The 24,742-nt window shown below is 38.4% G+C and overlaps 4 protein-coding genes across 5 annotated transcripts; 3 read left to right on the forward strand and 1 right to left on the reverse strand.

Annotated features, from left to right (window-relative positions):
• gata4 (GATA binding protein 4) lies at nucleotides 1-8,182 on the forward strand. The gene is made up of 6 exons (XM_041975013.1): nucleotides 1-806; nucleotides 4,707-4,873; nucleotides 4,987-5,112; nucleotides 6,754-6,835; nucleotides 6,982-7,124; nucleotides 7,289-8,182. Exons 1-6 carry the CDS (start codon nucleotides 284-286, stop codon nucleotides 7,412-7,414), a joined length of 1,167 nt encoding a protein of 388 aa, XP_041830947.1. The 5' UTR covers nucleotides 1-283; the 3' UTR covers nucleotides 7,415-8,182.
• LOC121633194 (cathepsin B-like) lies at nucleotides 5,178-24,545 on the forward strand. Its single transcript, XM_041975014.1, has 10 exons — nucleotides 5,178-5,190; nucleotides 20,646-21,276; nucleotides 21,420-21,505; nucleotides 21,630-21,744; nucleotides 21,834-21,949; nucleotides 22,520-22,605; nucleotides 22,687-22,830; nucleotides 22,912-23,028; nucleotides 23,487-23,615; nucleotides 23,775-24,545. Exons 2-10 carry the CDS (start codon nucleotides 21,160-21,162, stop codon nucleotides 23,849-23,851), a joined length of 987 nt encoding a protein of 328 aa, XP_041830948.1. The 5' UTR covers nucleotides 5,178-5,190; nucleotides 20,646-21,159; the 3' UTR covers nucleotides 23,852-24,545.
• Nucleotides 8,504-13,176, reverse strand: LOC121633192. Its single transcript, XM_041975012.1, has 3 exons — nucleotides 11,528-13,176; nucleotides 11,156-11,266; nucleotides 8,504-10,416 (listed from the first exon to the last, which is right to left on the reverse strand). The coding sequence occupies exons 1-3, from the start codon at nucleotides 11,539-11,541 to the stop codon at nucleotides 9,279-9,281; spliced, it is 1,263 nt and encodes a 420-aa protein (XP_041830946.1). The 5' UTR covers nucleotides 11,542-13,176; the 3' UTR covers nucleotides 8,504-9,278.
• fdft1 (farnesyl-diphosphate farnesyltransferase 1) lies at nucleotides 13,931-20,091 on the forward strand. Of its 2 annotated transcripts, XM_041975011.1 has the most exons (8): nucleotides 13,931-14,137; nucleotides 16,070-16,167; nucleotides 16,979-17,162; nucleotides 17,254-17,382; nucleotides 17,734-17,925; nucleotides 18,115-18,291; nucleotides 18,903-19,055; nucleotides 19,137-20,091. In XM_041975011.1, exons 1-8 carry the CDS (start codon nucleotides 14,039-14,041, stop codon nucleotides 19,362-19,364), a joined length of 1,260 nt encoding a protein of 419 aa, XP_041830945.1. In that variant the 5' UTR covers nucleotides 13,931-14,038; the 3' UTR covers nucleotides 19,365-20,091. The 2 variants fall into 2 exon arrangements, with proteins under 2 accessions (XP_041830945.1, XP_041830944.1); XM_041975010.1 differs by lacking the exon at nucleotides 13,931-14,137 and having other exon boundaries at nucleotides 14,196-16,167.
• Nucleotides 24,546-24,742: the final 197 nt, after the last annotated feature.

A 24,742-nucleotide genomic window follows, 5' to 3' on the forward strand; every position in this document is an offset into this window, starting at 1 on the left:
TAGTCTTTCACTCCTCTCCTCTCTTGTATCGTCTCTCGTAGCCTCCCCCTCCATTTTCTTTTCTTTCTTTCTTTCTTTTTTCTTTTTTTTCTTTTTTTTTTTTTTTTTTTAGTTTTCTGATCTCTGCAGTTTCATACTCATCCGGAGATCAGATTTTAACAAGAGCGCGAGGGCTTTTAAACTACACGTCTTTGCACTGATATATGCAGTGATTCTCCAGCCTACCTGCATCACTATCATTAAGCCTTTCTATCAGAACGGATGTCCATCTTAAGGTGAGGATATGTATCAAGGCATTATGACAACCAACCACGGACCCCCCTCCTATGAAGCCGGATTTCTCCACAACGCGTCTTCAGGCACCTCTCCTGTTTATGTGCCTACCACCCGGGTCGTCACCCCTATAATCCCTGCGCTGCCCTACCTTCAGACGCCCGGTGCGTCGCAGCAGAGTAGCCCCGCTTCGAGCCATTCTGCTTGGGCGCAGCCGGGGGCCGACCCTGTGGCTTCATACAATCACTCCCCGGTGTCTCCGCGGTTCACCTTCTCCACCAGCCCGCCTCTGTCGTCCGGGGTGGCCACCGCCCGGGAGGCGGCAGTTTCTTACACCAGCCCGCTTAACATCTCAGCTAACGGGAGGGAGCATTACGGAGCAAGGGCTCTCAGCGGCTCCTACCACAGTCCCTATTCGGCCTACATGAGCCCCAACGTGGGTGGGACGTGGCCGGCGTCGCCCTTCGATAGTCCAGTTCTACACGGTCTCCAAACAGGCGCTGCTCCGGGCCCAACGCGGCACCCGAACATAGGTGAGCAAAATGGGTTTCCTTTGTTATTCATTTAATTTATTTTTATATATTGTTATATTGAAGAAAATATATATTTTTATATTAAAGAAAATATTTTAGATTGTTTTGTTGTTGTTTTTTCCAATACTGTACTTTCTACCTCTGAAATTAGGACGAAATGAAAATAATTGGATCTGCTCATTTCACAGTTCAGGAGGGATATAAAAAGATATATTTAACAAAAAGAGAGAGACCAAGATGTATTTTATTCCACCCATCTAGCTAAATAAATATGAAACAAGTTAAATATGTATTATTACAGGGTTTAGTCAAAGTAAAAGACTTTCGTCTGTATGTAGTGGAAATCATTTTTTAAAAGTCCTCTGTATATCGACACACACACACACACACACACACACACACACACACACACACACACACACACACACACACACACACACACACACATATATATATATATATATTAGCTAATTAAGTAGAGCACATTAAGAGCGTAAAGGCTCCGTTGTCTTTCTGAGCGTTTTCAAGATAGCACCAAACTAAAATAACCCAATAAGCGCAATGACAATTTTTAATCCATATAAATACATAAAATAACTACGAAATATTATTATGTTTTTCTATATAATTTATTAATAGCCTACCTTTTATGTCTTATTAATTAATTGAGTGACACGAATGATCTGAAGGACCGATAGCATATCTGTGTCACGCTGTCATTTGTGTCTCATAATTTCTCACTTAAATTCAATTGTAGATACAGGCGGCTAAATAAATCGTATTAAACATTTAATGAAGGGCATTTGAGTTTACTGGAAGATACCCAGGTGTTTAAAATAATTGGTGTTACATATGTGTTTTATACTACCACTGACATTACTGGAGTTGTAGACGTTTGTGTTTGCAGCTGAATTGAAAGCCCAGTTTATGAGAATTGTGGTTTAAAAAGAAGGCAAAAGACATATTTCTCTTTAGTGAAGATAAAGTGAAATGTCGGTTTTAAGACATTAATTTTTTTTCTTAAAAATACATTTAAGTTTAGAAAACCTGACCAGCCTCCAGCTGAATAGGTCTTATCAGTGGGTTCCTTATATTCCTGTGCTGGATGTGATTTTGGCCTTTAGCTGCAGACTTAAATGTACTCTGAACTGTAGACGACAGAGATTTCACAATACAGCAGTTTTGATTGGGTTGTCAGTTTTTCTAATGTCTGTGGCTTACACATTATATACTTTGCACTACTAATTTGTGTGTGTATTTCTGCACTGCTGCAGGATAAAAGGAGCCTTTCCGTGCCAATTTTTGGTTTAGCTGTATAGCTGCTAGGCATAATTTCAGTCGAGGATTGTAAAGCTAGACATATCAGTTATTATTCAAATGAACAAACCACATGATTACAACCTCCTTTTTTACAATATCATTCACTTCACTGTCTGTTAGTTATTAATGAAGTGATCTACGACTATCTAATTGCCATCTAAAGGCCGTTGCCCCGAGCAGAAAGAGAAAAGATCAACTGTGCAACAATGTGAAAGATAACAGGATTGATCCAATCTGATCTCTTCATTTCATTACAGTCACACTCGTCTCTCAAATTAATCTTGTCCACTCACTGCTGTTGTTTACAGCTGTTTTCTGTCATGTGTCATCGTTGTGCAATCAAATGAAATCCAGTTTCAACTTTTGATTAAGTGACTTTCAGTCAGTGGAAGTCTTTTGTTCCGGGAGACAGAAAAACAAAAGAAATCACCGTTTTCTGTCAAAAGACATTTAAAACTGCCTTAATTTAATGACCCAAACATGAAATATACTCAGGGCTAGCTTTTGTTTTACCAAAATTTCAGTGGGGAAAGTAAAAAGCGTGTTGAAAATATTTTTGTGTGTCTTTAGAGAAAACTGCTAATTACGTTGAAGAATTTAGGAAAATGATTTATTATTATTATTATTATTATTATTATTATTATTATTATTATTATTATTTCTGAGGTGTGGTTTTTTTTTTTACCTTTAATGTGATCTTAGAAAATATTTAATTAGCTTGGAAAAACATAATACAAAAATATTTTTTATTTTTAAGTATAATTTCTTGGACTATTATCTCAGTTTCTTGAAATTTACCTCTAAGATTAATAGAGCATTTTAAAATAAATTTAATTTCAAAAGCATATTATTACTTTGTGGGTGGTGAATATAAAGTGGTGTTAGCAAAATAGAGTAAATAAAAATCTATTTTAAAAAACTAGCAAAACTCAAAGTTTTGTTTACAAAGTGAAAGTAAATCCCCAAACTATAATAAATAAATGAATGAATGAATAAATAAATAAATAAATAAATAAATAAATAAATAATATAAAGGGTGACCTGTGGTGGAGGATATGTTTGGAAATGTGTAATAGTTGATGGTATAAAAAAAAACAACATTAATATATTTAATTTCATTTGATGTTTCAACATCAGGCTGTAATTGTTGTTTTCTTATGAAAGAATTGATTTAGTGTTTAAATTGAAGATCATTTTAATTTTTACAGCAATGATCACTTTTTTCATTGTAAAAATAAATAAATAAATAAAAGATTCACAAAAAATGCTTTCAATTCAAGAACAAATAACTCTGAGTCCTAATCAGCTTAATGGTTAATTATGCAATATTTAATATAATAAACAATGGCTGACAATATGTGTCAAAATGCAGCATGTTTAGTAGCAGAGTGAAGTAAGATCTACAACATTCCCATATAAAGTGTTTCAGAATGAATATGTGATGCTCCAAGACAGAAAATATCAGTGTAAATTTAACACTTGTCATTTGTGCTTAAATACACTTGATATCTATTTACCAATTAGCAACCCCCCCTCGCCCCCCAGTGTGTCAGCTGAAACACAGACAGTAGTCTGCTGATGTCACGTTCACATTAACCTTTTATTTCTATTTTCACCTTTGGCCTCCTGAAGTGTTTTTGTGGATGTTTTTAAGCTGCAGACTGATAAAGACAGACTGACACACAGAGGAAAAAACATAAATTTCCATTTAGATAGAGGTGGACTCTGTAGGATTTCTTTTGTGTATTGTCTTGTTTGCTGCGTTGTGTTGGCTACAACTGCTGCCCGGCTCAAGGTTAGCTTGCCCTGCTGACTCTCAACCTTGAGAAGGCCTGCACATGCACGATGCCAGTTGCACTGTGCAGCAAGCGGAGGAACAGATATTGACCAGATTTTTACTGTCTGAAGAAGAGTAATTATACACAGTGAAGTGTGTGATTAAAAGCTCATTATGGTGTCATTTAGAAGTGATTTTACAGGTTATTTGTTGCTTTTTTCTGCAGTTCGGCAAAGTGTTGTCAGTCTTGCCACACATTTCAGATATCCACTGAAACCTGTGGTGGTGGTGTGACTCCTTTAAGAGGGGAAAAAAGCAAAGCTATCACCTCCACTCTACAGATTGATGTCTCCTATCCTGAATGGCTAAGTGGTTCTTGGGAGATACTCCGTTATGTGGCAAACAAGCGGATGAAGATTACATTCATCAGATGTCATGGTCTCTGAGAGAGAGAGCGAGAGAGAGAGGCATTTGAATTTGATGGAGCTTTATACCATCTCTATTTCCAGCCGTCTTTTATCTCAAGGGGAGCTGTAAGATAAGAAAGGATTCCAGGCTGCTGTAGTGTGGGGCCTTATGACTGAAGCCTGCGTCTCCTGCTGGTGTATGAATGCTAATGCATTACTAAACATGTGTTTCAGGATTCATCTGCAGGAATCTGGAGTTGAACAATGTTTTGTGGTTTAAACTCAGCTAGAACACAATTATTTCAATATGTTCTCTGAGTCAGAGCCATGAAGAACTTAGTTCACCTCATGTAATGCTGTGCTCAAGGGTTATGTAATATTCTCATCTCTTATCAGATTTGTTTGATGACTTTGCTGAGGGGAGAGAGTGTGTGAACTGTGGGGCTATGTCAACCCCCCTCTGGAGGCGGGATGGTACCGGCCACTACCTGTGTAATGCCTGCGGACTTTACCACAAGATGAATGGCATCAACAGGCCTCTCATCAAACCACAAAGACGGCTGGTGGGTGACAGCAGATCACACAGAAATTCAATTTTTTCTTCATCTGCTCATTTTAGAGACATGAAAATAATAAAAACCCTCCTCTCTCTTTTGACATGTTTTATCTGCTGTAGTCTGCCTCGAGGAGGGTGGGCCTGTCCTGCACCAACTGTCACACCACAACTACCACCCTGTGGCGACGAAATGCAGAGGGAGAGCCGGTCTGCAATGCATGTGGGCTCTACATGAAACTCCACGGGGTAAGAGAAAGAAAGAAGAAAATACAGATTTGATTATACAAAATCTTTACAAATACTTATGAATATACAAATGTAGCTGTTTGCTTTGCTATCCTCTGCTATTCTCTGTTGAAGGTTTGTTATTTTAGTTTTGGGTTTACCAGAAGAAATTGATATACTTAAAAAATAAAAATACAGTGTTTTTTCTACATACTGTAAAGTGCTGAAGCATCTCTGAGCACCTTCTTTCTGAAATGCCTCTTTTATTCCACCTGCTGCTCTATCAGCAAATTGATGAAAAGCAGTGTGAAGTAGTTTCTCATTTTTTCAACAGTTATGGAAAATGGGCGGATGCAGACACCGGTAATTTACCATCTTTTTAAAGTGCATCTCCTGTTGCATACTTAAAGTTTTTAACCCATTGTTGTCCAATTCTTACACAAAACACATTAGTCCAATTTATAATGATTGTGTTCATATTCATAATTGATTCAAAATTATGGCCTGGCAGTAATAACAGATGGTTTAATGCAGTTATAAAGTATCTACCAACAAGTGACTGTTTATTCAGAAAAAGCAACAGATTCTTTTTTTTCTCTCTTCTTTAATGTCATTTTTCATTAATCCCCACAAATAAAAAGATGGCAAACCAAGGCCAGTTTTTCTAATAATGAATTAAACATTAATTAAATACCCCTAGTTTGTGTAGCTAGGATTTTAAAGTGTATGCTTCCTCCCATTATCATCATTAACTTTAATGTAAATGTTATTATTAGAGTAAATTTCAGCTTTTTTACCATCTAAAACAACATGCACTGGAGTACTACAGTACAACAAAGAGCAATAAGAAAATACTACAAAAACATATCACGCTGTAATAAGGAGTCCTTATCAATGCAATAGCCTGCTATTAGTTATTCAGAGGGTGTGGGATTTGTTTATTATTTATTATTGAAGTTCTGTTTTATGTTGATAAATTACAATTATCTGCTATTATTTATGACACTTAGTGTTCATTTACATGCCAAGGATGTACCAACAACAATTTAATTATTGTATTTTACAATTATCCTAAATTTATTCTAGTACTCTGTTAGAAAATACCTTGTAAATTTACAGCTTTCTTTAAAGAGTCATACTCTGCAGATGTCTTTAAATTTGTTAGTAGTGTCATTATGTAAAGGAAGAAATGCCTGCACACGCCATGCCTGTGTTTTCTGTGGCAGAGAAAATTCTTTAGAATACAATGATGGAAAGGAAATATAAAAGAAAAACAACAGTGACCTCTTCAAACATGTCTGTAAGACGTTTTGATTTAAAAAAGGAAAAGAAATAATTCAGATCATTAAGTTATGTAGAAAGGAATCACATTTAAATTGGACATATTAAAGTGCAACAATAATCAGTTATAATTAAGCATTCTTTATTAATGATAAGGCTTTAAAGTCTTTATATTTAACGATGTTCACATAAAATATTAACTAAATTAATGACAAGAAATTAAAGAAATCTCTTTTTAGCATATAAAGGTGATTTATTGGAAACTATAAATTTTTAGTCTTTACATATTCTAAAGTTTTGGCTTTAATCTAATTGAAAATTTTGGCGTATTCATATCTTGTTTTGAAATGCGTATCTTTCTTTCTTTGCCTATCTCAACAGGTCCCCCGACCTCTGGCTATGAAAAAAGAAGGGATTCAAACTCGCAAACGTAAACCAAAGAACCTCAATAAGTCCCAAACTGGTGTGTAAAAGTTCAGTCTAATTGTTTTCTAAGAACAGGGGGAGACTTTTGCATCATATAAATGAACAAAAATGTGTGTTTGTCAGTGAATATATCACATTCATTCACTGTATGTGCAGCAACTTTAATTCTACTAAACTCTGCAGGGACTCCAGGACAAGAGGGGACTTCAGTTACACCAAGCAACACTCCCCGATCCTCCACCACCACCAGCACAGAAGAACCCCGCCAGATAAAGACGGAGCCAGAAAATCATAGCTTGTACACACACCACAGCACACACACACAGGTAAGCTACTTCATGGTTGTGATTTTGTGTAATCTTGCTGACAAACAAGCCAACAAAAAGAGCAACAAATGTGAATGCTCACGTCAGTCAACCTTGCAAACCATGACTGAGTATAATGAAAAAACAAAAAAAAAAAAAACTAATTTTCTTTTGTTTTCCTCCAGATTTCAGCCCTACCTGCCTACATGTCAGCTCAGGGAGGCGCCATTCCCCTAAAGGTGTCCCCTGGGGGACACAATGGATCCTCCAGCTCCAAAGCAGAGCCTTGGAACAACTTAATTCTAGCTTAGAAGACCTACTACCTAACATCTCGAAAAAGCTACCTATGTACAGCATACTTATGAAATTCTATGACTCCTACGACTGCTGCTCGCAGTCCATTGTTTCCTACAAACTGTATCAGGCCATCAGGACGCGAGAGCGTGGATGAGATGAGATCTTTAGCGGTATCATACAGACACTGCGTGTACAATCAGAGCTGCCAAGGGCTCATTCTGACCTTTTCATGTGCCAGTGTGAATGCATAATTGGCCTGAGATATACTTTAACATGACAAAATGACAAATAACAGTAATAATCAGACTTTGCTCATTTTCTGTGTAAGTATTTTCTTCACTGCATATGATTGCATTTTTTGGCATAGAAATAATCGGCATAAAAAACCCCCAGAAAGATCCCATGTGGATAACTTTGTGTCATAGTTTCCACTATAGAGGAGTTACACTAAGAGTAACCTTACAGAAAAAAGGACAGGAACATACTGGTATACACATTCTGACACTTAACCTTAGTGGTATCTACAAGAATACAGAGAAACCACCACAATGCAACAAGGATGAATAGATTTTTATTTACCCCCCGGTGCTTTAAAAAGCTTACTCGTGGAGTTTTCTGTGGTGTGGCCAAAGAAATGATCTTGCTTAATTTGCCTACAGTTTGCTATTGAATTTATTTGTGAACCTCAGTTGTAATGAGGTCAGAGAAGAAGGTCTACTGCTTATATCTCCATAAAAACAAACAAAAAAAAACATAACAAGAAAGACAGAAAAAAAAACAAATGGTAAAGACTAATTATTTAAATCCAGAAATAGCAGCATTAACCATCTAAAGGACATGTGATGGCAGATTAAACTCTTTTCATTCATGAATGCATTTGTTCAATTAATTAACAAGAGGAAATCATGACACTGTCCAACTTTCCTGAATAAGAATGCAGCCCTTTTGAGAGGTTTAACACAGTTCTGCTGCAAAAAAATCTTACATGTTTACACCATGTACCACTGCAGAAAACATTTAGTTACCCAGGCACGGCCATTATGATTGACATTAAAAACAGTTTTATAACTAAGTTCCCATAAAGTCTTTACTCGTACATCTGCATGCAGAAAGTAAGGATATGGGGAATGTGAGCTAAAAACATATTTAAAAACCCAAACTTCTACAAATGTTTAAGCTGCTAGTTTACCTTGTTAATTTGTTCGTGTCACTCCTGATTTCTTGTAATACCTCAGTAAACCTGATCTCCCACTCAGTGCAATAAGAACAGTTCCCTTGTGCCCTCTTGTTTCTAATCCCTCTGAACATTTATTTGAATTTAAGCCTAATAAATACCCGCCACTGGTAACAACACTTACAAAGCACAACCCATGATAAACTACCTAGAAATGCTGAGCATGATGAATGGCAGACACTTAGCTCCCTCTGCTGACTCCAGCTCAAACGTGCATCTACTACATAATTTCACTGGTATTTATTATAACAGGCTGAACTCAAAACTGCATGATCAGAATTGTCATTTACTATGTGATATTTGTTTGATAAAATGTTTAAAGGATTCAAAATGTAGTCTGTTAGCAATGCATTTAATTTGCTTGTGACAAGCATGGAGGTAACCAGTGTAAATGTGGGATACTACCACATGTAATTACAAAAATAACAAATGTATGAGCTTATATGTAAAAATTCCACTCCAGTATAATTATGTACATCATTTGCGATATATTGTAGGCAAAGACTAAGAGTAATAAAGACAATGCATTTTGACATGATATACATGGTATAAAACATGCAAAAGGTGGTGTCGCTTAATGTTTCCATTGACTAACAAAGATACGTAACGTTCCTTTTAGGATTGACTTCATTTTCATCTTCACTTTAAAACTGTAATTTTCCTATTTTTAAATACATTTCTGTGAACTGCAGAATATCCTTGATGAAAAGGTGGATGGTACATTGATTGAATTCATCAGTCAGCTTCTCCCTGATAAACTCTGCATACTTGTCCTGCACCATCTCCCTCCAACACTGTTCAAACCTGAGTCTCATTTCAGTCTGAACAGCATCACATACCAGTGAGCTGAAAGCGTAGCTGAGTGTAAATGTCCTTCCTCTTTCTAAATATTGCTCAAAACTTTCAGTTTTTCCTGAAAGCAGAACCTCTGCAGCTTCAAATGAAGTGTTCAGTTCCTGTGTCAGGAGATTTTTCTCATCCTCTGGTTTGGATTCAAAAATAGAGCTCATAGTTTTGAAGTAACTCCTCCAGTCCTGTTTTTGCACAGTTGATATCAAAGAAAAGTTCTCTTGTCCAGATTCTAGTAAGTGTTTAGCAATATAGAACACAGATTTACACAAAGGATTAAGATCAGTGATTTTTTCAGACACTTTAACATAGCTTTCATAGTTTGCACTTTGGTTTATGCATTCCACTTGTCTGTAGTTGATGTCCTTGTACAGGTTTTCTTTTGTTCCTTTAAAGCCCCAGCATCTGATGAAGCCAATATGAGTCTTCACCCTATATAAACGCCACCATTCCTGAGCCTTGTGAACCAGTGTTAACATGCACGGTTCAGTGTTTCTTGCCAAGCAGGGGCTGTTTACTGTAAAGACATACACCTTCCAGTCCTCAGAAGTGTCACCTGACTCCAGAAACTCCTGGGTTTGTTTAACAATTATGTCCTCACTGTGTTCGCCATTGTTGTAGTTGGGATAATACGGTCCATACATGATGATCTCCTCCTGTTTCTCGATAACTCCCCAAGAATGCTGTTTATCCTCTGCGCCACATTCATCAGTGATGTCACGGTGAAATGCTAAAAACTTACTGTTTACTGAGTCATCCAGGAAAATGCAATCAGTGGTTTGCTTGGATTTGAGATGCTCTAAAACTTTCTTCACAGAATTTTGTGTGTTGGCCCAGGATGTCGTCTGCTCAGAGAGCCTTGTGCAGGCAGTAGGGTGATTCGTCCTCCTGTTCACACAAGCTTCACACATACAGCTGTGACTACAGCTTGCCCTGAAAAAAGACAAACTAATTTCAATTCGATTTTGCCATGTAGTTTAAGTTTAACAACTTTCAACTAGATAAAACAACAACAATGTTTTAAAGCTAGTAATTCTCTCAAAATGTTGACCCTACATATCACATCCATTTTCACTTAACACATACTCTACTATTTCCACCATTTTTAGTATACTGAAACGACTTGGTGATCTATTGATGGTGACATTGTTATCCTGAACAACACAACTCCAATCAGAATGTTATCAAACTGCTTTAGAACAGTTTTAGAGTTAAAGAAGATGAAGATTCTGTAATTGTTGAGGGTTGCTACTGAACTTTACGTTATGCAGACAAAGCTAAGTATGGAAAGAGCAACAACCAACCAACCAACCAATAACTGAAAGCAGGTGAAACAAAAGCCTGGGAAGCACTGCAGGCAAGAAAATGCTTTCTTCAATCAGTGCAGGCAGCTGTTGCATTTTCTTTCATTCTTTTTTGTTTGTTTCTTTGTCTTTCTTTCTTCCTTTTCTTTCTTTCTTGCCTATAATTACATATGACACCCTGAAAAATAAAGGTTATATAATAAAAAGATTTAATTTCTTCAGATTTTCATCAGTTTAGATAAGGGGATGGAGACTTGCATATGAATACAAGTATATATATCTATATCTATATATAGATATAGATCTATATATACAAAGTGTAGTGTTACTTTAGTATATATTATAATTTTTCTTCAGCATATACTTACGTCAGACTATTGTGTTGTAGAACTCTATCTGACCAGTTTCTTAAATGTCTCTTCCTATAGAGTGGAAACTGCTCCTCATGATCATCAAACAGAGGATGTTTACGGCTACACCTGCATATAAACATAAAGAATGTATTTGCATTTTGAACTAGTGAGTACAGTATGTACTGACTATCATAATTTACACTGTCAGCATCACAGGAACAAGTCTGCAGGGTTGACTAAGAAATGCTGTTGCTGAGAGTTCAAAGAGGCCTGAGAAAGGACTATTTTACTGTAAAATGACAAAGTTAGACACATATGAGACACAGCTTTACTTTGCTTGTAAGTCACTGATAGTTTTATATCAGTGTGAAAAGAGAATGTACTTACATGTGGAAATCCATCCCGTCTTGTCACAAGATATCTCAGGAACTGGCAAAATGTTAGTCCTGCTTTTTTTCTTTTGGGTAAATGCAGTCATTGCTGAGTGACTTCTAACAGTTCTGACAAACTATGCGTCAGTTGAACTGCTGCAGTCTTAACACTAAAATTCACTCAGGAGTTTATTACAAGTACTGAGCTCCACCTCCAAATTCTGCTCAGGGCTCTATAGGTACACGACCTGCACACTGTTGCACCTCATTCAGCCAAGTTTCAGTCTGTGTGTTATCATCTGCAATAAGGTTATTCACACACCCCTCAACTCACAGTTATCAAAAGCATAAAGCAAATAAATAAAAGATCCCTTGTGACAGTGATGTGACAATGATGCATCATAAAAGACAAAGACAAATATTAAAAGAAAATAAAAGCTACTTGTGGTTAACGTTACATCTTACAGTGATTCAGAGAGATTCTTCCTTGAAGTTGGCTGCAGTTCAGTCAAGCCCTTGAGGAAAATCCACTTTGTCAAGGCTGCATAAGTAGGTCTGGTCTTGTACTAATATTTCATTTATCAAAATAAAATCCATGAATGCACTTATCACATGGATTTATAGTTTAGCTTTTAATTTACTCATTTATTTATTTATTTTTACCTATAGTGTTCTTCTACTACAACTATTTACTATTACTAAAGCAATTTATCTACCATGTGCGTCATTTTTCACTTTCCTACCACTTTGACCAAAGTTCTTTCATGCCTTTCCAAAACTGCCTGGGGAATAACAAAACAAAAGATGCTGGAGACTATAAACTGCATTCATTTCCTGTCTACTAATTTGAAAAGTGCTGTGTTTATAAGATCTCAGTGAATCATGTTAAGAGTGCACAGGCTTAGTCAAACAGCGGACTTTTGCTGTAAACAGCGAAATGCTGAGAAACATGTTAGACAAGGTTTGGGTGTGTTTTTGTCAAGTGTCTGTCAAAGTTATTTTTGATCATAGTTTAGACAGAAAATGCTACCATGTTTCAGGAAAGAATATGGGGGCATTACAGCTTAATTAGAAAGTCAAAATATAAACAGGAACTGACTCAATCTAATTAGCTCAGTTGACTCAGTGCTGATGGCACTTGTGGTTCTTGTTCTTGCCACACATCTATTTCTGTCAATGTCTGCTTGCAGTGACAGAAATAGCAAATTAATCTGCTAATCATTTTGAATTTCTGACAGTGATGATGCATCCTGTGGCTGCAGTGGTAAACAATTATTCTCTTCACACATTTTTAGGAGGAATGCACGTGCATGAACTTGCATTATCAAGTAACTTGCTTGGTTGTAGCTCTTCTTAAGATTTCAGGTTTAAACGAGAGTAAAAAACAAAAAAGGCGGTGTCACTGCAACATCTGGATGTAAGAGAAGCACTGGTAATGTTTTTTTTCTTTTCTTTTCTTGCTCCAATGTGTCAAAAGATTTATGGATAGCGTCGCTGGCTTCTAAGCGTGAAGCTTTTTAACATGTCGCAACAGGAAAGTTGGTTTAAACCAAATTCCATTCCATCACAAAATTCGCATAGACGCTACGCCACCTCATCGCCTGCAGATAGGAGTCTCCAGGTTGGGTACGAGGTGAGTGCGAAGGCGGGGGCCTGGGCGTGCCGATTCACGGCAACACAAACTGACTCCTATAGATTTGGAAATATCGCATCAAGTCGCTGGCAGGGGAACAGCCTGAGTGTGTGAAAGTAGAGCACTATCAAAATAGTTGGAGTGGTTACATTTGTGTTTGAGTGCAAAAACTAAGTCCAGATTGTCTCTTTCGCTGTGTGTGTGATTAGGACATAATATACAAAGGAAAGTCTAAGAGAAGGGAAACATAAATGCTCAGACCATAACTGGCTGTCCTCTGCTTGTTGATATGCTGCTAGGTAATGAAGCTGCTCAGCTTAGCTGAGACTCAGACAAGCTTTATCTCACACATAGCTGTGTGTAAACTAAAAGCACCTGCCACAGCTTCACTTAACCAGGAAATGTGTATTTTTAATAATTAAAATGAGTGTTTTAAAAAAAAGTTCTTTGTCTTACTTTTATGACTATTTTTAACGAAACTTTTCGGTTCAAAATTTATAGTTAAATGTACATAGCCTATGTTATATAACTCATGCAACATACTGTGGACAAAGTCTGGAAATCGTAGCCAACATTGACCCTCCTCCACATCACTGAACAGGTTTGCTTTCGCCTTCGACAACCAACGGGCCAATCACAAGCCGTGTTTGGATGACAGTTTCATTGGGGCGGGGCATCACGCCAGACGCTCTGGTTTTTTATTGGACCTTCCACTCTAAAACCAGGACTCACTAGCCAATCAGTGGGATCAGTCGATATGACGAGTTTGTCAGAGAAAGCGGTATTCACTTAATGGTGGTCGTTCTGCTGCTGCATCCCACAGATTACATGGAGAGCATCTCATCAGGTTGACACATCAGCTTTTCAGTGTGGCAGCGGAACATCTGAAGCAATATGGACATCTTGAAGTCACTAGGACATCCGGAAGAGATATTTAATCTGTTTAAGTTTAAGATGGGAGGATGCAGAGCCGTCATGCCAAAGTTGGATTATGTGAGTAAATTGTTTTCCAAAACACACGCTAAAAAAAGAGTGGTAAAATAGATTATGTGTATTGTTGATGCACGTCTTCGTTTGTCGCAGAGATTACGCAGCACACAGAGCATCAATATATGCAAGTTGCTGTGTAGCACTGCAGAACACACCATAGGCCTATTAACAACTAGGTCTCACTATACTTACAGTTTACGATCTGTATTGCAGTGGATTGACCTATATGGTATGGAAACAGAGGCAGCTAATTGGACTTTGTCAAATTAGATCTGTGCTCTCACCCCTGTTGGCTTACAACACACAGGCAGAGATGACCATTGACGTGGGATTTGCGTTGCATAATGAGCTTGGAGGGTTCACCAGTGAGGAGAGATGCTGTGCGCATGTTTGACGGCTAATCCCTCAGTTTTAACACCAATGTGACCTGGAGAGAGAAGGAGCCTAAACATCATTATCATCATCATCATTTAAAACAATATTAACTGTAACTATCATTGCAGAGATAATTAGAAAAGGTGTTGCGTGGCAGATTTCATGATCTGATTAAACTATCCTGCCAAAGTGTGTAACCCAGATACAGCATCTCAATAAACTGTTGACTGTAAAGGAATTTTTCACCACTCTTAATAGGCTAGTGGCCCTCAAAACGAGCTGGGTCGCTCTGACTTCAAACAAAACTTGGTAAGACAAGCTGTCGGGGCAGCGTTCCCAAATATCCCAAACAAATCACTTAGAGGTAAACAATATGTGCCACAGTCAGGGCCAGGGAGATATGAAGAACCTCTGCTGTTGTGATGTTTCTGAATTTAAGAACATCCTCATGTAGCATGTGATTTTAGCTCTTTGAACAGTTGTTGTAAGGGATAATAAGCTAAATGTGGGTGATAGTGACCCTGTTTTACTGAGTTTTGCACAACTAGTTTACAATAGTTACTCTTCGTGGTTGCTTTTACCTAAATTGTTGACTTTGTTGACATTAAGCATAGAGATTTATATAATAATATTATCTCTCCCTGTTAAAGGGTTGTTGATGATTTAAAACGTAATTTTTGTCCATTCTGACTGTAGCATCTCTGGCAGGTTTTTCACCTCTAGCCAAGAAAGTTCCTGCTAGTGTAATGCCCCCACTCTGCCAGTAGGTGTCAGCAATGCACTTTTCCTTACTTCTGCTTTTTGCCAGGATTTGTTGCCAAACAAAAATGGCACACGCAGGTTTTTGACCCATTTTATATACGGAAATATTAGCTGGTTGCAGATAAAACATGTGTTTAAATAATCGTTTTTCCAAAATAAATAAATAAACGAATAAGTAAATGAAAACCCCTAATAATCGTTACGACTATATACGACTATAATAATTTAACATGTCGGGCCTAAATCGGGTTAAACCTCTACGTTTCCTCGCTACACGCTGATTAGGAAACAGTTACAGCTGCCATTGTTTTGGGGAGAGGTGGGAGGAGTGTGCGTGATCATAACAGCAGAGCTATAAACACTCTGCACTGACTATGCTCACGCAATCCAGGAACTAGCCTGTTTATAGATCAGCGGAGCGACTGATTCAACCCTCCTAAACGTCCTCCAAAAGATTTCTAACACGCTCGACCCCCTCAGCTTGCTTGTCCTCTACATGGACGAAACTGCCCAAGCATGCGTGGCGTCCACATGGACCGTGTCTTCTCATAACTGCAGGGTTACTCTTTTTATTGGGTTTCTCGTATGGCCGGAGCTTGCTGCAAGTGTCCAGTTTCTCTGTCCGTCTTCAAGCGCTCTCTCTCGGTAGCACCGCGGGGCTGCGGGTCCGCTCCTCGGTCCCTCCTGCAAAGCTGGAGACTCGGGGAGCGGGGCCTGCAAGAGGCCGCCCGACCCTGCAGCGCCCTCAGACCCACGGGCTTCTACCGACAAACAGCCTTTCTTTGTCTCTCCTGCCAGGAGTCCATGAGTGCGAGTCTGCGGACCTGTTACGTGTATCTGAACCAGACCAGCCGGAGTTTTGCAGCCGTGATTCAGGCGCTGGACGGAGAGTTGAGGTGAGTCAGAGCTCGGCTGAAAACTGAGCTGCCCACAGGTGAGGAGAGGTGTCTTGCACTACACGCATGTTATGTTTGGCGTGGGCAGAACTGAAGGGGCGTTGGCTATAGTGGTGCAATCACTTGTATTTATTCTGTGCAACATAGTTTGATGATGGCAGAGAAATAAATCTGTTGAAAGCACAGAGTATATAAGTTGGAGCCTTACTGTATCATATGTGTAGCGGTTGTCACTCAAACAGGTTATTCCTGCAAAAAGAGCATCACTTTTATAATCAATCCCCATATAAAACATGAAAAAAGAGTGTTAAAATATACATTGCTTTCCTTTGCCTCAGTGCAAATTCTGTAAAAGGTATATAGTAATGCAAACAGGAAAAACCATAATGTTCATGCACTGTATAAATTAGAAGATAGTTGTTTAGTGTTTGACTTCCATAAGTCAGTCATATTAAATCAGAAACCTTAGAGTCCATTCTATCCATTTTATTGAGCAGAAACTGCTTAGACACATGTTATAAATGCAATCCTGATGTAGTTACATGCAATAACTGAAGATGTTTTTAAAGGGAAGCTGTTGACTGAACTTTGCAGTCTGTCTCTGCTGCCAAATTTAAACTTACTATTCAGGTCAGAGCTGTCACTACACAAATGACAGCTGTTTGTAAACATGTACTTTTAAAGTATAACTTCATATATCCACCACCAAAAAAAGACTCCTCTTCATGTAGGGTTCTCTTTCTGTCAACTTTTAGATGCTTCCTTAGAAGACTGCATTTATTTCATCTCCTTGTTTTTCTTTTTGAGGCAGACATGCAGTTTGCATATTCTACCTGGTGCTACGTGCTTTGGACACAGTGGAAGACGACATGACTATCCCTCTGGACAAGAAGGTGCCCATGTTGAATGACTTCCACTCTTACTTGTACCAGGAGGAGTGGTGCTTCATGGAGAGCCAGGAGAAGGATCGTCAGGTTCTGGAGGATTTCCCCACAGTCAGTAACACTGCATTGATGTACACACACGGACACTAAGTGGATACAATAGGCTAATTTTAAATAAGAGCTCTGTTTCTCTTGAATCCAGATATCACTTGAATTTAGAAACCTTGCTCAGGAATACAGAGAAGTTATCTCAGATATCTGCCACCGTATGGGAGTCGGGATGGCTGAATTTCTGGAGAAGAAAGTGGGATCCATGAAGGAGTGGGACCAGGTAAAATTTACATTTCTATGCGGAGCATAACAAATAGAAATCAATTATCTAAACAAACTGTGGTGTTTGCAATTGGTAACGATAATAGGATGGCTGGTTTTTGCTCATAGTCCTTATCTGCTCCTTTTACTTGTTTTGAGTTCCACATATCTTAGTGTTTATCAAGCCTTAACACACTCTACAGAAAACGTCTGACACACATAGATTAGGCATGTCTCTGACAGTTTTGTGTAAATGTTTAATCTGTGAAATGTTATCAGTTAATCTCTGGATAGTGTGTGTTGTAATATCAGCCAGTGTTTTTGTGATTTTAAACATCAGGGCTGTTTTCTGTCTTGTCCCCCTGTGCAGTACTGCCACTATGTTGCTGGTCTGGTCGGCATCGGTTTGTCTCAGCTCTTTTCTGCCTCTCAACTGGAGGATCCCGAAGTGGGGCGGGACACCGAACTGGCAAACTCCATGGGCCTATTCCTCCAGAAGACCAACATTATTCGAGACTATCTAGAAGATACACAGGAGGGACGTGCTTTCTGGCCACAAGAGGTACAAATGCAATCTTCTGTGTGCCTCACCGGAGGTCATAGTTATGTAGAACAATAGTCCAACTATCTTAGTGTGTCTATGTAAAACATGCCGTTAAAGTCATTGGTTAGATAAATAACAGGTGTGCTGAACATTTAAGAAATGACATTGCAGTGCATGAGATGGTGTGTCCTCTGTGCTGCTATGCAGGCTTGGAGCCAGTTTGCAGGTCGTCTGGAGGATTTGGCTCAGCCTGAGAAGCTGGAGTCAGCTCTGTTCTGTCTCAACTTGCTGGTCACTGATGCCCTGCGACACGTCCCTGATGTTATTGCCTACCTATCTCGCCTGCGTAACCAGAGCGTCTTCAATTTCTGTGCCATTCCACAAGTAAATACAGCATCATAAGTTATCCAATGTGCTGACTTTGTCATGTTTATATCAAGAAGTAGATCATTCAGAAAATGAAGCCGTTGCTTGCAGACTTTCCAGATTACTGTTGATGTCATTCAGATGCCTCTTCAGTAAGTTTCATGCTGCAGGCAGATGCTAATAGCCGACCAACCCTGCAGAGCATGTAGTCACCTGACCTGCTTGCTTTAAAAATGCTTGCATATAGTACCTTTTGTAAAATCTGTTTAAGATAAGTAATATTTTGAACACGTTGAACAGCTGTATTTATTACCATGCCGAAACTGATTAAGGTATTTTATGCTTGCCATCAGAAAGAAGTTTTAAGTGGAAACTCGCACATTCTACTTTCATATAATTTGTCGTCTGTTTAAATCGTCTGAAATGTTAGATAACCTATTTAAAGGGTTTCCTTCTCAATTTGCAGGTGTAACCTGAAAATAAAGTCTTTTACATCTACAGTTGAATGAATAAGAGAAAAAAATTGAACATTTTAGCAAAAAGAATTTTTAATAAATGGTGAAAATCAGTAAAATAACTGAAGTGATTTGACTTCCACTTGACACGATGTTATTTCCTCTGCCAACCAGGTGATGGCAATAGCTACACTTTCTACGTGCTACAACAACCCCATGGTGTTTCAGGGGGTGGTGAAGATCAGAAAGGGACAGGCTGTCACCCTCATGATGGAAGCCACCAACATGAGAGCTGTGCAGACCATCATCACCCAATACACCCAGGAGGTGGGTGTATTTTCTGTATCAGTCTTTCTTCTGCTGCAACCACATTGATAAACTGAGCATCTTTTCTCTCCCTCACTACAGATTTTACAAAAAGTCTCGCTCACCGATCCATCACGGGACAAGACCCTGCATATCCTGGCTTTAATCCAAGAGAAGTCCGCCCTGTCGCAGTCCAGCTTCCCCTCCAGAACCCACCACCTGTCTCCCATGTACCTGTCAGCTGCCATGCTACTGGCCGCTCTCAGCTGGCAGTACCTCAGCACTACTGCAGCACAGGCGCAGGGTACGGGTGACATGCAGGGACAGTGAGCACATTTAAACTCACTCCTCTTGGAGCTCAAAGACTGGAGAAGTCTAGATGCCCTCTGGAGTTTTAATACTCCTCCTGACTTGTGGAATCCGAGGCACTTCTTCCCACTTTGCGGCTTCATTGAGGCTGTAAACGACCATGGACGTATTGAAGCCGCAGCCCGGTCTCGTTATGTTGTGTGATAGTAAATTGCTGAATTGATAGTCCATCCTCCATCAGACTCAAAAACCACGATGACCATTTTAGGATTTTGGGGAATGGGATTTGTTTATTTTTGTTTCAAAGTTTAGTTTTGATTTATTTTCCCTAATATCAACTTTAGCTTTGTATTCTTATGTCTCTTTTAGAAGAAACACTTGAAAGTTACATAAATCCACTTTACAGTATTTGCACTGTGTTGGACTGATCTCTCCTGAAGTTTGTTTCAGTACATTTCATGATTGAATTTAATTACAACCGTCTCTTTTAAAATATTCAGAAAAGAACTGTGTGCAATACTGTGGTAGTTTAATCTGAACTGAACTGTTCAAATGGATTAGGAGAAAAAAAGCTATATTGAAGGTATGGAAGTTGCTAGGTAAGTGTCCTTATTACGGCTTTGGTGAGTTGCGAGGCTAGCTCAGAGGAATCTTGTACAGAACCAAAGGAGCGCTGCAAACATTGCTATGTAATGTGACATTTTGATTTGTACATATTTGAACAAATTAAAAAGTGAAAGATTGTAAACTGTGTGAAACTTTTCAAATTAGCATTTTTTTTTGCTGAGTTTGGTTTATTAAAGAATTTTATAGATCGACATGTTTACATAACAGAAGTTCAAGGTTCATAAAAGATGTGTGTGCAGGTGTTTAAAGTTCAATAAAATGGAGAATAAGCTCTCTGGATTTTTATAAAGCACAGGTAGTAGAGCATATTTCACTTTTCATGTGTTATAATTCTTCAACCTTTGGAATTTTTTCCAACAAAGATTCATTTATTGCAGAGACATGTGATTCTATAACCCATGTCTCATATAAAGAGCAGGATAAAGTTTTCAATCACAGAAAAATCACGTCAAAGCAACAGCAGGTGCAGAGAACTGGACTGAAACAGCAACACAGGTAAGAGTCAAGGCTTGAGTTTATGTTTGAGGCTATTTTTTTTTACAAATAATGTTCATGCTTAGCTATGCAGGTAAATCTTGTACAGGTGAAAGGTACATTTGTTTTAATAAAAGATGTCTTGTTACTGGCTATTGTGACTTGGAGTCCTAAGCCCAGCCCGTTCAGTCCTTAAGGGAGTCCGTCAGGGCACAGGTACATCCTGCCAAAATGCAGAAATAACATACAAGTATTATTTAGTCCCTGCTGCCATTGCTCTTCTGAATAAGTAGCTCTATTTTTTGTTTTTATTTATCATAGTCCTTTGGCTATTTATAGTTGTTTCTGTGTGATTGTTGCACTGATTGATTATTTTACTGCTTGCTGCATAGCAACCTGTCCCATGAGGATAATAAAGACTATTTGAACCTTGAACCAAAAGAGTAATAGAAACTTGATCTGGGAAAAGTGTAGAAGTGATACATCTCTGCAATGTTAAATTGGTACTTTTCATTCATGATGAATGTGACTGTAAAAGTAAATGTTGGGTGTTTATTTGCTTCGATTAGAGAATAATTTAAATGCAAGTCATTACAATGTAAAGATGATTTAAAAAACTCCATTTGAATATAGCTACAGATGTCACTTTTCATTGCATTATGCCATTTATTTCTTCTATATTCTTCACCAATTTCATGAGTGTTTGTTTTACAGGATGCGTCTTCTGTTCCTCATCGCGGTGATGGTGTCTGTCACCCTTGCACACCCTCACCCCACTCTCCTCTCCCCAGAGATGGTGGACTTCATTAACAAAGCCAACACCACCTGGACGGTGAAATGACGCACTATGATCTTTCAAACTGTTTCAAAATTACTGATGGATTCTTCTGTTCTAATAAAACTAAATTAATTTAATAAAAAACCAGATCAGCTATGAGCCTTATTGGATTTCTAATTGAACTTATTTTGCTCTAGGCTGGTCAGAACTTCCATAATGTTGATATCAGCTATGTAAAAAGTCTGTGTGGGACCATACTGAATGGACCTAAGCTGCCACAGGTGTAAGTTTATAAAAGCGTGCTGTGTATGAGTGTTAATGTGCAACATTCCTCACATGACCAAACAGGTGACAGTCAGCAGCTCGTCTTATCTGCAGTGTTTCATTAACAGTCTTCTTTTGTTTAGGGTTCATAATGTTGAAAGCTTACAACTTCCAGACACCTTTGATCCACGGCAGCAGTGGCCAAACTGTCCCACAATCCAACAGATCAGAGATCAGGGCTCCTGTGGATCCTGCTGGGTAAGACAGACAATACACACTTATATAGATTCAGCACAGGGGTCAACACTTTGTAAACCAGCTATAGTGCTCATTTTGCTTCTCCACAGGCCTTTGGGGCAGCTGAAGCAATATCTGACAGATTGTGCATCCAAACTAGCGGTAAGATCTCTTTGGAGATCTCTGCTGAAGATCTGCTCTCCTGCTGTGATGACTGTGGCTTTGGGTGAGAGCAAGTGTGTCAGAGTATAATGCTATTAATGCAGTTAATAAGACACTCCACTAGTTTTATATTTGAAGTTTGGATCTGGTACTCAGAAGAAAGCTACTCCTTGCAAAATAAAAGTTTCATGCAAAAATTTGGACTTAAATTTTAAGATAGTGGCTGTCATTTTCTGTTGCAAATAAAAGATGACCCATTTTCTTTTAAAGATCGTAATGATCACCCATTTCTCTAAGGGAAAGTACTTTATAATATCTTGAAATTACATTTTCAAATAATAAATATCGAGCCGGGAGTTTGCATATTTGCTATACCCATAAGTGGGTATGGATAATGGCGGAATGGATGGGAAGAATGAAGCTTTTACACACTTATTTCTACATGATTTGAGGCTCACTAAGGAAAATTAATGAATTGCATTCTGATTTTTTTTGCAACTAACTTGGACCAGTCTTTAGAGCCAGCTTTTGTATGTGCTCTGTTATTTTGCAAATGAATCCTTAAACTGAGTGCTCTTTTAAAACAGGCTTTTGAATGACTTGTGTAGCATTAAACGTGTTCACGTGGCTTTAGGTGTTCTGGTGGTTTTCCCTCTGCTGCTTGGGAATACTGGACAAAGACAGGACTTGTGACAGGAGGCCTGTATGACTCCAAAGTTGGTAAGTTCATCCGACACAGGTGTAGAGATCAGTTTGTGCTGTTTTCGATCATCTAAAGTCTAAGATGACTGTCTGTTAAAGGCTGCAGACCCTACACCATCCCCCCCTGTGAACATCATGTAAATGGAACTCGTCCTCCTTGTCAGGGTGAAGGGGACACTCCCAAGTGCTTGCAGCAGTGCATTGATGGATACTCACTGTCATATCCGAAGGACAAACACATTGGTACAGATCATCTGAAACAGCACTGATGTTATACCTTGTCTTGTTATCTGTCCTTGACGTGTCCTGCGTCTCCCCCTTAAGGCCGTCGCTCGTACAGTGTCCCATCCCAGCAGGAGCAGATCATGACTGAGCTGTATAAGAATGGGCCTGTGGAGGCTGCTTTTTCAGTTTATGAGGATTTTCTGCAGTATAAGACTGGTGAGGCTTTAATTGGCACTTAAAACTCATCTCTACTGACATAAATGTACAAATAAGATGCTGCATTGTTTTAACATATTTAGTCTTCAGAAGCCAATTAACCACAGACAATATTTACGTACTATACATGCATTATTGCTGACCTACTTTCAAATAATTTCTTTAGTTTCTACGATTGTGTTTCAGCATTTAAGCCTCAAACGTCATTTCTTCTATTTTGCTTTTAGCCAAACTTACACTGTTGTCATGCCTTCTGTGTTTGCCTATTATAAGTGATTCCTGTGACCCCTTTGCCATACAGAAATATGTGACCCCTAGATGACTTAGATGAACACACCAGCAAAACACCAGCTCACCTCATGCATTAGAATAGCTGCTGTAAATCTGCTCGATATGACAAAAGAGAGAGAGAAACCACTGTTTCGCCTCTGTTATTGAGCTCTTTGTCATTGCACTAGGTGTGTATCAGCATGTGACAGGGGACATGCTTGGGGGTCATGCCATTAAGCTCCTGGGCTGGGGGGAGGAGAATGGGACCCCCTACTGGCTGGCTGCAAACTCCTGGAACAGTGACTGGGGAGACAAAGGTATGAAATGACCAGAGCTCAGGAGAGGAGGATGATAATGTTTCTATGTTATATTCAGTTTTATTTCTGAAAAGAAGAGATCAGCATCTTTTGTTCGTGACAACCTAGCAAAATGATGAATCAAATAAGTGTCACAACTTCAATGTTTTCCTATTGCAGGTTTCTTCAAGATCAAGCGTGGAAATGATGAATGTGGAATTGAGTCCGAGGTGGTTGCAGGAATCCCACTCAGCTAGATAAATAAATTCTGGCTGCAGATAATTCACCAAATAATCAATTAAGAAACTTTGTCATTGCAAATATGGAAAGATTTTATGTAAAAAATGGATTATTTGGTGTCTCTTGATTAATGCCATAATTGAAAAATGTTTTTCATATGTATTTTTTCAATAAGCTACAGAATATTTGAACATCTTGATGAAGCAATTCAAATCCAGGAAGCTGCATCTTTAAGTATATACAGTATACACTACTTTCAAAAAGTTAAGGATATTTGGCTTTTTGTATGATGCCATACTTTTCCTCTTCAGTTGAACAAAATGTGGACTTTCTCTAAACTTTTAAATCCTTATGTACAACTTTTCAACGTTTAAATACTTGTTGAACAACATAATGTTAACTAAATAAATAAATGTCAAAACCATGAATAGACCACTAAATGTTCTGGTTCAATGACAGCTTGTATACAAACAGTTCTCAGCACACATTCTATGTTGTGAATTTCCACTGTGATTGACTTTTAATACATTTTTTAAATGAAGGAATCACCATGGCATGATTCTACTACATTCATGATATAATGTAAGTGTAGCATGAACTTTTTACATTTTCTGTCAATTTAAACAAAAGTTGAATATCTTTTACTTGTTGTGAGCAATGAACTTCATTATATTGGGGGAAATTTGACTGATTATGCATGAACCTAAAACCTGAGGTTTCACATCTCCTAATAAAAATTCTGATGTAAACAGCTGGTGTTTAGCATTTGTTTGCACAGCTTGGTGTCACATGACACATCTGGCACTTTTTATATGACTGTGAACATGCAGTTCCTCAACCTGGTTAAAAAAAAGCTTGACATTCTTCTTAGTTCAGATCCCTAACAAAGACTTTATTTTTGTGCAAGC

Source organism: Melanotaenia boesemani, chromosome 22, assembly GCF_017639745.1.
Source record: "Melanotaenia boesemani isolate fMelBoe1 chromosome 22, fMelBoe1.pri, whole genome shotgun sequence".
NCBI classification, from domain to species: Eukaryota; Metazoa; Chordata; class Actinopteri; order Atheriniformes; family Melanotaeniidae; genus Melanotaenia; species Melanotaenia boesemani.